This window comes from Rhyacophila brunnea, unplaced genomic scaffold, assembly GCF_057557595.1.
Source record: "Rhyacophila brunnea isolate RB1 unplaced genomic scaffold, BYU_Rbru_1.0 scaffold_23, whole genome shotgun sequence".
Lineage (NCBI taxonomy): Eukaryota > Metazoa > Arthropoda > Insecta > Trichoptera > Rhyacophilidae > Rhyacophila > Rhyacophila brunnea.
In genome coordinates, this window is record NW_028232893.1 from 10,201,798 (window position 1) to 10,214,740 (window position 12,943).

General features: G+C 34.8%; 2 protein-coding genes across 2 annotated transcripts in view; one reads left to right on the plus strand and one right to left on the minus strand.

The window, feature by feature from the left end:
* The window catches only part of LOC147069467 (cytosolic 10-formyltetrahydrofolate dehydrogenase), a 31,229-nt gene extending 23,871 nt beyond the window's left edge, over positions 1 to 7,358 (plus strand). The window contains exons 10-15 of the mRNA XM_085950891.1: positions 81 to 243; positions 1,753 to 1,871; positions 3,248 to 3,445; positions 4,588 to 4,760; positions 5,830 to 6,029; positions 7,171 to 7,358. Coding sequence (XP_085807017.1) covers positions 81 to 243; positions 1,753 to 1,871; positions 3,248 to 3,445; positions 4,588 to 4,760; positions 5,830 to 6,029; positions 7,171 to 7,226 — 909 coding nt within the window. The 3' untranslated portion in view covers positions 7,227 to 7,358. The remainder of the gene's footprint in view (positions 1 to 80; positions 244 to 1,752; positions 1,872 to 3,247; positions 3,446 to 4,587; positions 4,761 to 5,829; positions 6,030 to 7,170) is intronic.
* Positions 7,359 to 8,578: 1,220 nt separating this feature from the next.
* Positions 8,579 to 12,742, minus strand: LOC147069468 (uncharacterized). Its single transcript, XM_085950814.1, has 3 exons — positions 12,731 to 12,742; positions 11,479 to 11,644; positions 8,579 to 10,981 (listed from the first exon to the last, which is right to left on the minus strand). The coding sequence occupies exons 1-3, from the start codon at positions 12,740 to 12,742 to the stop codon at positions 10,311 to 10,313; spliced, it is 849 nt and encodes a 282-aa protein (XP_085806940.1). The 3' UTR covers positions 8,579 to 10,310.
* Positions 12,743 to 12,943: the final 201 nt, after the last annotated feature.

Genomic DNA, 12,943 nt, shown 5'->3' on the forward strand with positions numbered 1-12,943 from the left:
AAATAGGTTATTTTTTCAAACTGATATTGATTTGTGACCTAACGCTACCGCTAATAATTATATGATTAATTTTTGTCTAGGTATCCCCTTTAACAGCTCTGAAGTTTGCTGAACTGACAGTGAAGGCTGGTTTCCCTCCAGGAGTTATAAACATCCTTCCGGGAAGTGGGTCGGTGTGTGGTCAGGCAATGGCTGATCATCCTTTGGTTAGAAAACTCGGATTTACTGGCAGCACTGAAATCGGTAAGTAACTCGAAATTGTTTTGTAAATGCAGTCAACATATATACATTTTTTTTTATTACGACAGGCCATGAGGATTAATGATATTACTGTAGTTATCGTAGAAACTCAAAGACTTTGATAAAATCACATATTGACTGTAGAAAGTAAAAAGGGTGTAACCCTCAGTTTTTTCAAAATAGGTTTTATTGCATAATAACGTTGTACACGACTAAATAAACGTAGTGTCTAAAGGATGTTAGCTGCAAATGCTGATTTATTATCTAAATTTAGCAATTTTTAAAAAAAGAAGGAAGTGAGGTGGGAAAAACGACTCAATCATCATTTTTGTAGGTTTTTTTTTAATTAATTCAATAATTAATACCAGATTAGGGATATAAAAACCAAATAATTAATTATCATAGACTATAGATACATCTAGACGCCATCCGTTGCATTGCTAAATGAAGCTGCGTGCCGTCCGTTGGTTTGTGGGCGAGTGAACGCATTCGTCTACAAATGTTCGAGACCATAGACCATTTCGCTAGTGCTCGCCCAAAGTGCTCGCACTAGACGCTCAGAATTAAAATATAATTTTCTATTTTTTTACGTTATATAGTATTTTTAAGCGGTCAAAATGCAACCATTAGGTAAAGATATTCATAATTTAAGTTATTTTAAAGAAACACTAGGTCACTGATATTAAAATATTTAATAATATACAAATAAATTATCACGAACATGTATCAACTTACCTATGAAACGTAATACCATCTTCTTGCTTATCAGTACGGCTACCATATTTTAATACAACACACAGTACCATCTTTCCTACTTAATTAACTAAAAATATTTACCACTGACTTTATGTTTAACAAAAAATAGCAATTTTAGCAACACGAGCTCGCAGGTTATTGACGCTACGTGAAGCGATTCACCACGATTTGCCGGCGATAATTTTGGAAACTAACTCACACATATGTAGACCTTTTATCTTACTCTAGCGCGTGTCGCAGAGATTATAAGGGTGCCGAATACTTTCTCACTCGCACTCATGCATCGTTTTTGTTCAGGCCTTGTTAATTATCATCCACTTTAATGTTGTGTCTATTTCGTATTTTAACTTTGACCGAAAACCGTATCAAACACGTTTTTGTGCCTCCTGTAAAATTTGATTAGTGTGGATTACACCCCTTTTCCTTTCCACAGTCAATATGTAACTGTATTGTGACCTAACCAGGAATAAAACACACAGTCTATATCGTATGAGAAGCTATGTACCACATTGGACTACGAGGGCAGCATCGTAATGAATGCAACAATGAACTCTAGCTATCTAGCAGGGTGCAGAAGAGGCAGGTCAAAAATTCGTCATTTAGATAGAAGTATCAATGATTGCCTTATGGTTTGGGTACTGAATTGGAGAGCAACAGACAGAGAAAGTCAAGATCCATCCTAGATTGTCAAGATCCTGATGATAAGCGATGTAACATGCACAATTATTCAAATTGATCGTGTCCTCTTCTTCACAGGTCAAGTCATTATGAAGTCTTGCGCATTATCCAATATGAAGAAAGTGTCTCTGGAACTTGGCGGCAAATCACCATTGGTCATATTCGAGGACTGCGATTTGGAGAAGGCCGTCAGAATTGTGAGTTTAATAATATCAATACTCTCATTACACTAAAAGTAAGCTGCAAATCGTAGTAATTTGAGAGCACTTTTTATGTAGCAGATGTGTTATCCTGATATAAAAAAAATATCATTCTGTTGAAATACAGTCAAACTTGGCTATTACGATCACGGAAATAGCGAGATCTCAAATGTACTGAGGAAACATTCGTTGACATTTTATCCATGATTTTCTCCATAAATTTATTCATTTTTACAACTAGCTACTTCTCGGGTATACTGAGCAAAACTGTTAATGTGTCGATCGTTTAAAAACAACATTTATTTATATTGTTGGTTTATTTTTTTAAATTCATTAAACCGTGCCTAAACTAAACTACATAATTAATAAAAAAATATTATTCTTTCTTATGTTATTATAAGTTATGAATGATTTAATTGCATAGTTATAGATATTTTATAGATAGACGAGTATTTTTTGACTATTGTCTATTATGGCATGGTTTTCACAGTGTTCAATTGAATTTTAAAAACTAATAAACACCATCTATAAATTGTAGTCTTACTTAAATGAAAACAGATACGTATGACTGACAAAGTTTAATGTGTAATATTTATGGTGGATCTTAACAGCCTACCTCCACCCTTTGCCGCGGGTGGACAGTCTTACAAACATTTGCTCATATTAGATAATAATTACAAGATAAAAAGAACTTTTTATATACAACGTTTAACTTCTGTTGAACCATATAAACTTGACTTGACTAAAGATCTACCATCGTAAGTTGGCAGCCGGTCGAATTTGAAACTAAAATTGTCTATCGAGGATAAATTTGTTACAAATGCCATTTAATTTTACAACATGTTTCTCGAATTATGGATTGCATAATATTTGTACAATAATCTACTACCAATAAAAAATTATAAATTACCATTTTTTTGTTAGTTATGGTAATATTCTCAATGTCATACTTGCGCCCTCGCTGAAATGCCAATTTATGATGGTAGATCTATACTTAAATGATCAAAAAAATTTGTACTTGATATGTCATATTGATTTCCATAGTAACGCACGTATATATTAATAATTTAGTTGCTAGGACCCCAGACCCCTATCAACCGATAATGGTGTCGAAATAACTTTTCATACAAAACAGAATTAACTGAAAATGAATTCAATTCTACTTAAAGATGGCTAAAAATATTAAAAAAATGCATTGGCATCGTGTTCTGATATATTCTAAAAGTTTCAAATGTCTAGCTAGTTGGGAAGTTAGTTAAAAATCGATTGCAAGATTTGTACCGGACAAATAAGAATACGAGCTAAGAAAAACGTTGTAAAATTGGGCTTAAAGACTGATGATTGAGGGATTCTTTCTGTGGTATTGTTTCTAGGGCATGGCATCCGTGTTCTTCAACAAAGGCGAGAACTGCATCGCTGCCGGCAGACTGTTTGTGTCTTCGTCAATCCACGATGAGTTCATCCGACGCGTGAAAGAAGAGACTGCCAAGATCGTAATCGGGGATCCTTTAAACAGAAGCACAGCGCACGGACCACAAAATCACAAAGCACATATGCTGAAATTGTTGGAAGTGAGTGGAATTTATTAGTATTTATATGAGAACACACCATGGTATGGAAGGATGCATTTTGGGCAGAACGCATGGCTCGCAAAAGAGACAATCACTAGACAAATCAGTGGTAGAAGACAAGTCATTCAGTGGTAGAAAACATCCTAAAGGTATATTGCTAGATCGACAAAATAGTTCTGTGCAAGTATGTGGCAATGTAACGCTCAGGATTGAGCAGAATGGAATCAGCTTGGAGATGCCTTCATTCAGCAGTGTATTGGTCTAAACCAGGAAAGGGGAACTTTTTGATGTTGGAAGGTCACATTAAGTTAGCTGTAACCTAATAAGGCTACAATGTATATTATTCTTTGTAAATCTAACTAGATACTATGAAACTACCAAGTAATCTATAAATAAAAACAAAAGGCCACACTTCACGGCTTCCAAAGCCGCAGGTTCCTTACCACTGCTAACATTCCAGAAATGCAGGTTCATTTGCAGAGAACTTTACACTACTGCTATGAGGTGTATAAAAATAATCTGTCATTTGTGTGAAACCGTACATAACTCCAGTCGAGTAAGTAATCACCACAGAACAGATTAATAAATAGAATTCAGATAGGCTATACCCCAATACACTACATTTTGAAACATGGGTTTGAATGTGTGAGTGTCCTACGAAAATGAAACATATATTATAGACATGCAAGTGTGTTGCAACCTTCAAATACACCAATATTGAATGAGAGTCATTGCATGAACCGAGAGCAGTTGTCAGACAAAGGACAAGCTTACAATGACGTATCCTTGACACGTGTTTAAGTTTATCCCATATTCTTCTTGCCACTCGAGATCGGTTGCCTGTTACTCCACACTCGTTAGGTATTTCAGTTCCCATTAATTCTGTGTTCCCTGGTAATCACAATGAACATAAAAAATGGCAGCCATTGTGTGTGTTAAAAAATAGGAATGCCAACTGAGTGATGTTAATATTTGTAAAGTTTACCAACTTAACTATGTTTCATGCGTTTGCTAAATAATTTCCAATGTTTTTATAAGGTTTCTTATAGGTATGGTACAAGCTCTTTATTAAACACCCGGTACTTCATATTAAAAATTCATGACGATGAAATATAAAAAAAATTATCAATATCTCATTTCAGTATTGCTCGATCGGAGTCAGCGAAGGTGCCGTTTTGGAAATGGGTGGCAAGCGAGTTGAGAGGAAGGGTTTCTTTTTCGAACCTACCATCTTTTCGGGAGTCGAAGACCACATGTATATTGCCAAGGAGGAATCGTTTGGTCCCATCATGATTATATCCAAATTTGAAGAGAGGTATGAATATTATGTTTTATGTTATTACAAACCTTTTCCGGATTATTTTATGATCTTTTTGCAATATTTCATCCAGTTTCTTCTTTTACTTCTCTCGATATTTCTCTTTCTCACTAGTCACTGTAACTGTTAAATAATCGATTAATATCGCACCTTCTCCACTTCATTGTTGTTGGGGTTGACGTTAATAGTGTACAAGATTTAAGAATGTAGCATTCATTATTGAACATACATACTTTGGAACACCAGAAAAAAATATGAGGTAATCACGGAGCGACAGAGAAGAAACAGCTGATGTGTTCCTGATGCCACCAGAAAGGTCGACCCTATCTTACCTGATTACATGTAAATTGTACATATTACATTTCACCGTAGCGCAGTTCACAGTGAGGTTTCTTACCGGAAAGAGATGACCGAGATAAAAAAAATACGTGTTGTTCTGTATTTCTAATTTAATTACATACCTACCTATTTTCTACCGTCTTTGCCTTGTATTTCGGTAGTTTTTATTACGTACATATTGTGGCGGGAACCGCGCCGTTTTGGCAAAATTTTTGAATTCAAGAATGAAAACCTAACCTAACCTATTTGTCCAGTGTATTGGCTATTTTAAAAATTTGTTTGCAGCCGGCTACCTGTAAACTTACAAGAACCGTGTATTATTTAGACATGAATTTTATCTCAGTACTTATACGACCCAAAAGAGGTTGGACTGTCTTTAATAATATACAACCATATATTTCCAATACAACATTTCACGGTGAAGTGTGATACGGCGAACTGCATACGTACAAATTTCTGGACACAATCCCACCTTGCAGAAATGCTACAAAAGCAATCTACGCACTGCAAGTGTCACATGGTGTGAAACGTGGTGATCTGCTATGCTGGAGTATAAAAAGGTGTAGTGATATGTATCTCTTCTGAAGTGCTCCAGATTATGTACAATTTATTGAGTCTATTATGATGAATGAATAAAAAAATGTTTTTCAAGATCAAAATTAAGTAACCTTTGAGCCTTTGCTGTGTATATCAATACATACTTTTAATGTGAGAATATTTCTTCCAGTGATTTCGACGGAGTCATAAAAAGAGCGAACAATACCGAATTTGGTCTGGCCAGTGGTGTATTCACACGGGACCTCTCGAAGGCGATGAACTTTGCAGAGAAGATCGACGCGGGAACCGTCTTCATAAACACTTACAACAAGACTGACGTGGCTGCACCTTTCGGCGGATTTAAGCAGTCCGGATTCGGCAAGGACTTGGGTAATTAATCTGTTGTTTTTACTGATCGAATATCGTGAAAACTCGAACACTACTTCAGTTTGTCCTCACACCGAGGACTATAAAATTATTTCTAACGATGTGTTGTGCCGGTGTGCTCGTTGGTGGCTAATCACATATACACAATGGCATACATACAGTCACGGCAGTAGGAATGGACCGTATCCACCAAGTGGACAAAAATATATTTATCTCAACATCTTCTTAGTTACGCCACGTGTTTATCTGTAAGTGGCTGATGGAGATACCCCATACAGAGCCCACTTTCAGTTTTGACTCACCGACACCTCAGTGATATAAAACTTCATCGACTGCAAATCACTCCATACAAACAGAGGCTGTATACCATGTATGTAATATCAATAGGGCCAATTGAATAGGCCATCTAATAACGGTCTTAATATATGTCAAAAACTATGTAAAATTAGTTAAAAGCTTATCTTATATGGCATGTAAGTATGCTGTGGTAGGTAACTGAAAAGAAGTCGTAGGACGCCCATATTTACAGGACTTGAATTTGAATTTTGTTCATCTTTAGTATTTTACTGTACAAAAATTATTATATTTTATAGTAAAAAAAATAACGTACAACCGCAATTCGAACTCGAGCTAGAATATTCTAGATTATAGAATTTATTAACCGCGAGACTATTTAACCCCAAGTTCAGTGCGCCCAAAATTAATGATAATATTTACAAAAAAATTATCACTAACCACGTTAGGCTAAAATACCTACAGCATCTGATAGTAAATTACACTGGTTTTGACATTGTGTGTGTGTTTATTACAATACATGTCTATATATTCGAATGCATGAAATTACTTGCAGACTTTTTTGATTAGTGCTCGTTAAATATTTGTGTCATGTTCGTGTCGGTTTGGTTACACAAGCGAACAATCAATTTATAAAACATACAGCCGTGGCGAGGGGTGGAGGTAGGCTGTTAAGATTAAAATAATGAAGTTATCATTTAAATACATCAAGAGGCAATTAAAAATTATTTATAATATGAAGAAGGTAGGCTTTTAAATAATAGCCTAGTATAGAGTTATTGCCACTGCTATAATATGGTGTATAAATCAATGGTTTTAGTATTAACATATTTTTTTTTTCTATTCACAGGTCAAGATGCCCTCAATGAATATTTGAAGACAAAGTGTGTTACCATGGAATACTAATTTGATATTAGAATTTAGTTTGTAGAAACATTTTTACCAGTGAACCAAACCATTTACATATTAATAACGTATGTATTTAATACAGAATTGTACTGAAAGATATTATCGTAATATATTTTTGATAACTTAATTATATATTAATATAAAATAAAAATATTTTGTAACGAATTTAACCATTGTTGTGTTGTTTGTAATAATGTTTGTCAATTATTTTTAATGAATGCTTTGTGTTACCTTAATAACTATTAAGTGTCTATTTTTAAAAAACCGATAAGTCCTCATAAAACTGATTAATTAAATGCCGATATGTCCAATTTTATTTTGCTTAATATATTTAATGCTATAAATCAGGAATTCCCAACCACAGAACAAATTAATAAATAGAATTCCGATAGGCTATATTTCAATACACTACATTTTGTGTGAGTGTCCTACAAAAATGACCCACGCAACAGACGTGCAATAGCGTGTGTTGCAACCTTCAATACACCAATATTAAATGAGCGTCATTGCATAAACCGAGAGCAGTTGTCAGTATTCCTGGTATAGATAAGTTTATCCTGTATTCTTCAACGCTCGAGATCGGTTGCCTGCTTCTCTACACCCGTTAGGTATTTCAGTTCCCATTATTTCTGAGTTCCCTGTTCCCAACCCTGTGCAACCCAATGCAGGTTTATATTATATTTGTTAATTAGATTAATAAAAATAATTGCAATTGAATTTTTGTGTTGGTTGATTAGGTATACATATTGACACCTCCTACGTATAAGGCCGGAACTGCAGAATGGTACTTTTCAGTAGTACGATTTTAATAAATTTTAATAAACCACGCGTTAATTTTTAATGCTGAAATCATAATTTTTTAGTTGATTGATATTTATGTTATTTTTCAATTATCATTGTGTTGTATTATCTATAAAATTATTTAATAAAAGGCAATCAAGTCAAAATAGCCAAAACCGCAGTTACGGTCTTTTACGTAGGAGGTGTCGATATTATTTATTCTCTTTCTGAGTTATGTAAGTTTCATCGGAAAAAATGTGTCACCATTCCATTTTTGTCTGTAAATGTGCTTCTGTTAAAAATAAACGGTTTATCGGTCAATAAAATCAGGCATATTATTCCAATTTGAAAGAACAATTTACGTTAAAACCAACCGTTTCCACTTGATATACAGCAACATAGTTTCACCATAGATATTGAATTGTGGACTTGTCTGTATTTGAAAATAGACATATCATATCGTGGATGTAATCCAATGTTATTGTCATCGATTAGTATAGGAATAACTTTTATAAACTTATGAAACATGTATACACAGATAAGAAAATAAAAAATCAACAATTGAATTTGTTTTTCTTTATTAAATTGATTTAAAATGTGGACAGTGATTATTAAAGTAAAGCATGGACCCCACACCCTGAAGCGGGCCCCCAGGCCAGGATCTTTGGTAGGCCCCCCTACCTATCACTAAGATTAAAGGCAGTATGGCGCTCTACAGTAACGTTTTCCAAATGGTATTCGAGGTAAAATTAAGACTATTTAGTATATTTTCTAGCGATTTTTAGTATTTTTTAATACATCCACTTGAATTATTGAATTGTCGAGTATCGATACACATCAAAAACTGCATCGCTTAACTACATGTTTTAAAACCATAATCGACATCAGCATTTGAAGTAAATTAGCACCGCATGTGATTAGCTGTGTGTTTATCTCAATTATCTGGTTGACCCACCACGCCGGGCCCCCAGGCTAGAGCTCTGTCAGTCCCCCCTTGTGCGGACTATGCAGTAGGGTCTTGACTACAAAACACAGATTAATAAGATAGAAATGCAAAAACAGTCGCTATAGATGAAGACTTTGACGGCAGTATTTGTTTATGAATTAATAATGGGTAAGTTATTAAACGCAAGATAAACAAAGAATGTCCTCAAATGATTCCAATATTAAATGTGCGTTGTGTTTAAGTGACAAACATTAATGCGTACACGGAGGTATCAAATAAAAAAAGGGGCAAGGAATCGGCTTTCTCATACAACTGAATGAAGCAGGCCATCAATAGCCGACAACTTACGAGAAATAGCGACACGATAAAAAAAATCCAGGGCATCACAGAGGATTTACTTTGGTCATTATAACGTACCCATATAATATAATGTTAACGTGGAAATTTTTCCGCAAATTGATTACCAGTCTGCCTCCACCATACTTTCATATACCCTGCCGCCCCTAGGATGTACATATTGAAAGTAACATATTATTCTTTAAGACATGTTTAAGTTTGTCACATATTTGTTCACGCTCTAGAATCGCACCTTACGACCACAACCTCCAATTTATGCAGCAATCACTCAATGATGACGATCCAGTGGAGAAGGGTGGAGGTAGGGTGTTAAGATCTGACATAAATAGTGCACACTAAACTTTGTCAGTCATTCGTATTTATTTTCATTGAACTAAGACTACAAATTGCAAATGGGGTTGGTTCGTAACCAAGCCATAATAGATAATAGTCAAAAAATATTCATCTATCTATAAAATATCTAAAAATTTGCCATTGAATCATACACAATTTTAGATATTTTATAGATAGAAGAATATTTTTTATCTATTATGGTTTGGTTAGGCAGTGTTTAATTGAATTTTAAATACAAATCAACACTATGTGTGCACTATTTAAAACGGATCTTAACAGCCTACCTCCACCCCTCGGCATTATGACGAGCCGATGACTATTTATAGTGGAACCATTTAACCATGAATGTGCAGATGCAATTTAAATGTGTTCATGATTTAGGCAGGACAAATGTGGTTATTAGTACGTTTGCTATTGTCGAAAGTATTTACATCAACCCTATTGTATTATTTTCTTTCACACGGCGCCCCTCGACTATGTCTTATAGAATCTACTATTGAATCTCACAATAATGTGTTATGTTCATTCATGTTATTTACATAAATTAATCTACCTTCATTGTTGTGCTTATCTGTTTTTTGTACCTCCTGTATAATTTAAATATTGACACATAAGATGTTTTAACAGCTTAGCGACGATAAAGTTTTTGTCTAGTCGATCCACCGTTAGCAACCTCTAGCTGACTTCCTCTCATAATATCTCTGCAAAGCCTGATCGAAAACGTCTCCAACAGTTCTCTTCTTCCAGATATCCACTTTCGGCTTAACTTCCTTCACCACGACAGCGTCAGTCTTTTTATTCTCCACATTTTTAACGTCTGCCTTTTTATCCGGAGTACTTTTAGCATCGACACTTTTAATTTCATTTGGCTTTTTGAATTTATCCGAATCTTCAACTTTGACGGCTGCAATCGGATCAGATTCTTTTGACTTATCTTTTTTTACTTTTTTACTCTTCGGTTCTTCTGTTTTCGAACCATCTTCATCTCCACTTGAGCTCGATTCGTCATCAATTGAAAAATCGGAGTCTGCGTCAATATTAGACTCCAAATGAGTCCGTTGTTTTTTATTTTCTTTAGCGTCTTTAATATTCTGTCTATTAACCTGTTCATCATCGCTTCCCGATCGGTCATCTTCGTCAGGATTCTTTGAGGTTTTAATTTCTCCAGACTGTTCCCGTTTGCGGTAAGTTCTCTTGGACTTTTTCGCAGGATCTGCAGTGGCCTTTTCTTTGGGGCTTGGATCCGGTTCTTTCTTTACTTCCTTAGGATGTTTGAGGTGAGCTGTACTCTTTTCAGGCTGCAACTGTTGCTCGTAGAGATGGCGGTAAAATCCACCTAGAAAATATTAACCAATCTGTAATCATAGAGTTGTACTCGATGATTTTAATAGAAAAACCTTCTTTGCATATAGAACTTTTAAGTTACTAAGATAAAATTAGCTCCAAGTAATTTCACAATGCAAATCCATTTGCAGCAAACTTAACACTTATGTTCTGAGATTTATGTAAAAAGCCGCATCGAAATAAAAATGCTTTGCATTAACGTTACAGACCGAAAAGAAGTTATTTTATATGTACAATGAAATATTACTATTTAGAATGAACAATCACGTCAAGTCACAAATAATAGTAAATCCAAAGGGCGTTTTTATTGTCAAATAAATATATCACAGAGTATAAGTGTGATGTTTGCTACAGATGACTTTAAAAGTCATTATCATCATCATTCCGCTGCTTTCCATACCTCCTTCACTCTTCATGGAATCATTCAATTGACCCCTCGGGTACCACAGTATGACTGCATTTGTCCAAAAGTTTTGAAAATTTTCTCACCTAAATCTGCTTGCTTAGTAACGTCACCGACTTCTTCTAAGTATTTCTCTCTGCGTTCTTTTTCCTCTTCTAATTTGATTTCTTCCAATTTATTTTTGTAGGCAGTCGTCACGAATGACTCCTTGTCAGCATACTTGTCACCTTCTTCCTCTCTTTCCTTTTGAACCTAAAAAAATCATACACCACATATGAGTTTAACAGTGGTAATGGCGTGCGGTTCATAGATGCTGTGGATGCGGAGGATGCCCATAAATACTCGTATGTAATAATCCGTCCTGGAAAAAAAGTCCTGGATAGTTGACCCGACGTCCTCACATTGACCTCTTAAATTCAACTATTTTCGATATTGCCTGTTTTGTTAATGCAGTTGATGAGTTTGTTTATCTTGGATTACAGGTTAATACAAATAACAATATGGGGGATTTGTTTAAAAATAGTATCGTAAGCACTAAAACATGTGAATACGTGTATTAATTAAGGCTCTAAGTACCAAAAAGTAGTATTGCCTGTAGTTACAAAATACCGAGTCATTGCAGTAAAATTTCATGAAGCAGACCTTTTGAAAAATGTGGTTTTACAGTGTGAAGCAATCACGGCAGCTTCTATAATTTTAGGTATTAAGAACTCGCAAATGTCAACACACCATCGTCAGCCATTTTATATTGAATGAGGTTGACCACTGTAGTGCTATTTACACCATTATAAATAAAACAGGCCAACGGACTTACAACGTCGACAGGTTTAAATATTTTGCTGTATTTTTTTGACTTGCTTGAGGCACTTAGACCATAGTTGAAGTTATTGGCGTTAGTATGTAGAACACTTTTCTATAAAAATGTCAGTTTTTTTGTTTTTGGTACTTAGCGCCTTAATTAATACACGTATTCATGTTATGATAGGCCAGTGGAGAAGAGTGGAAGTAGGCGTTAAGATTCGACATAAATAGTTTGTCAGTGAAATGTATTGGTTTTAATTGAACTAAGTTATTAAAATTCAATTAAACACTGGCCATTATGTCATTAATTCATACGTCATTTTGGAGCTTTTATGAATAGAATAATATTTTTTATCTATTATGGTTTGGTTAGGCAGGTCCAGGTTGGAAGGTCACATTAAGTTAGCTGTAACCTAATAAGGCTACAATGTATATTATTCTTTGTAAATCTAACTAGATACTATGAAACTACCAAGTAATCTATAAATAAAAACAAAAGGCCACACTTCACGGCTTCCAAAGCCGCAGGTTCCTTACCACTGCTAACATTCCAGAAATGCAGGTTCATTTGCAGAGAACTTTACACTACTGCTATGAGGTGTATAAAAATAATCTGTCATTTGTGTGAAACCGTACATAACTCCAGTCGAGTAAGTAATCACCACAGAACAGATTAATAAATAGAATTCAGATAGGCTATACCCCAATACACTACATTTTGAAACATGGGTTTGAATGTGTGAGTGTCCT

Coding starts and splice junctions, on each gene's coding strand:
- LOC147069468 (XM_085950814.1), bottom strand. Junction 10,982..11,478: donor TACTAAGCAAGCAGATTTAG/GTGAGAAAATTT, acceptor AATATTTTCTAG/GTGGATTTTACCGCCATCTC.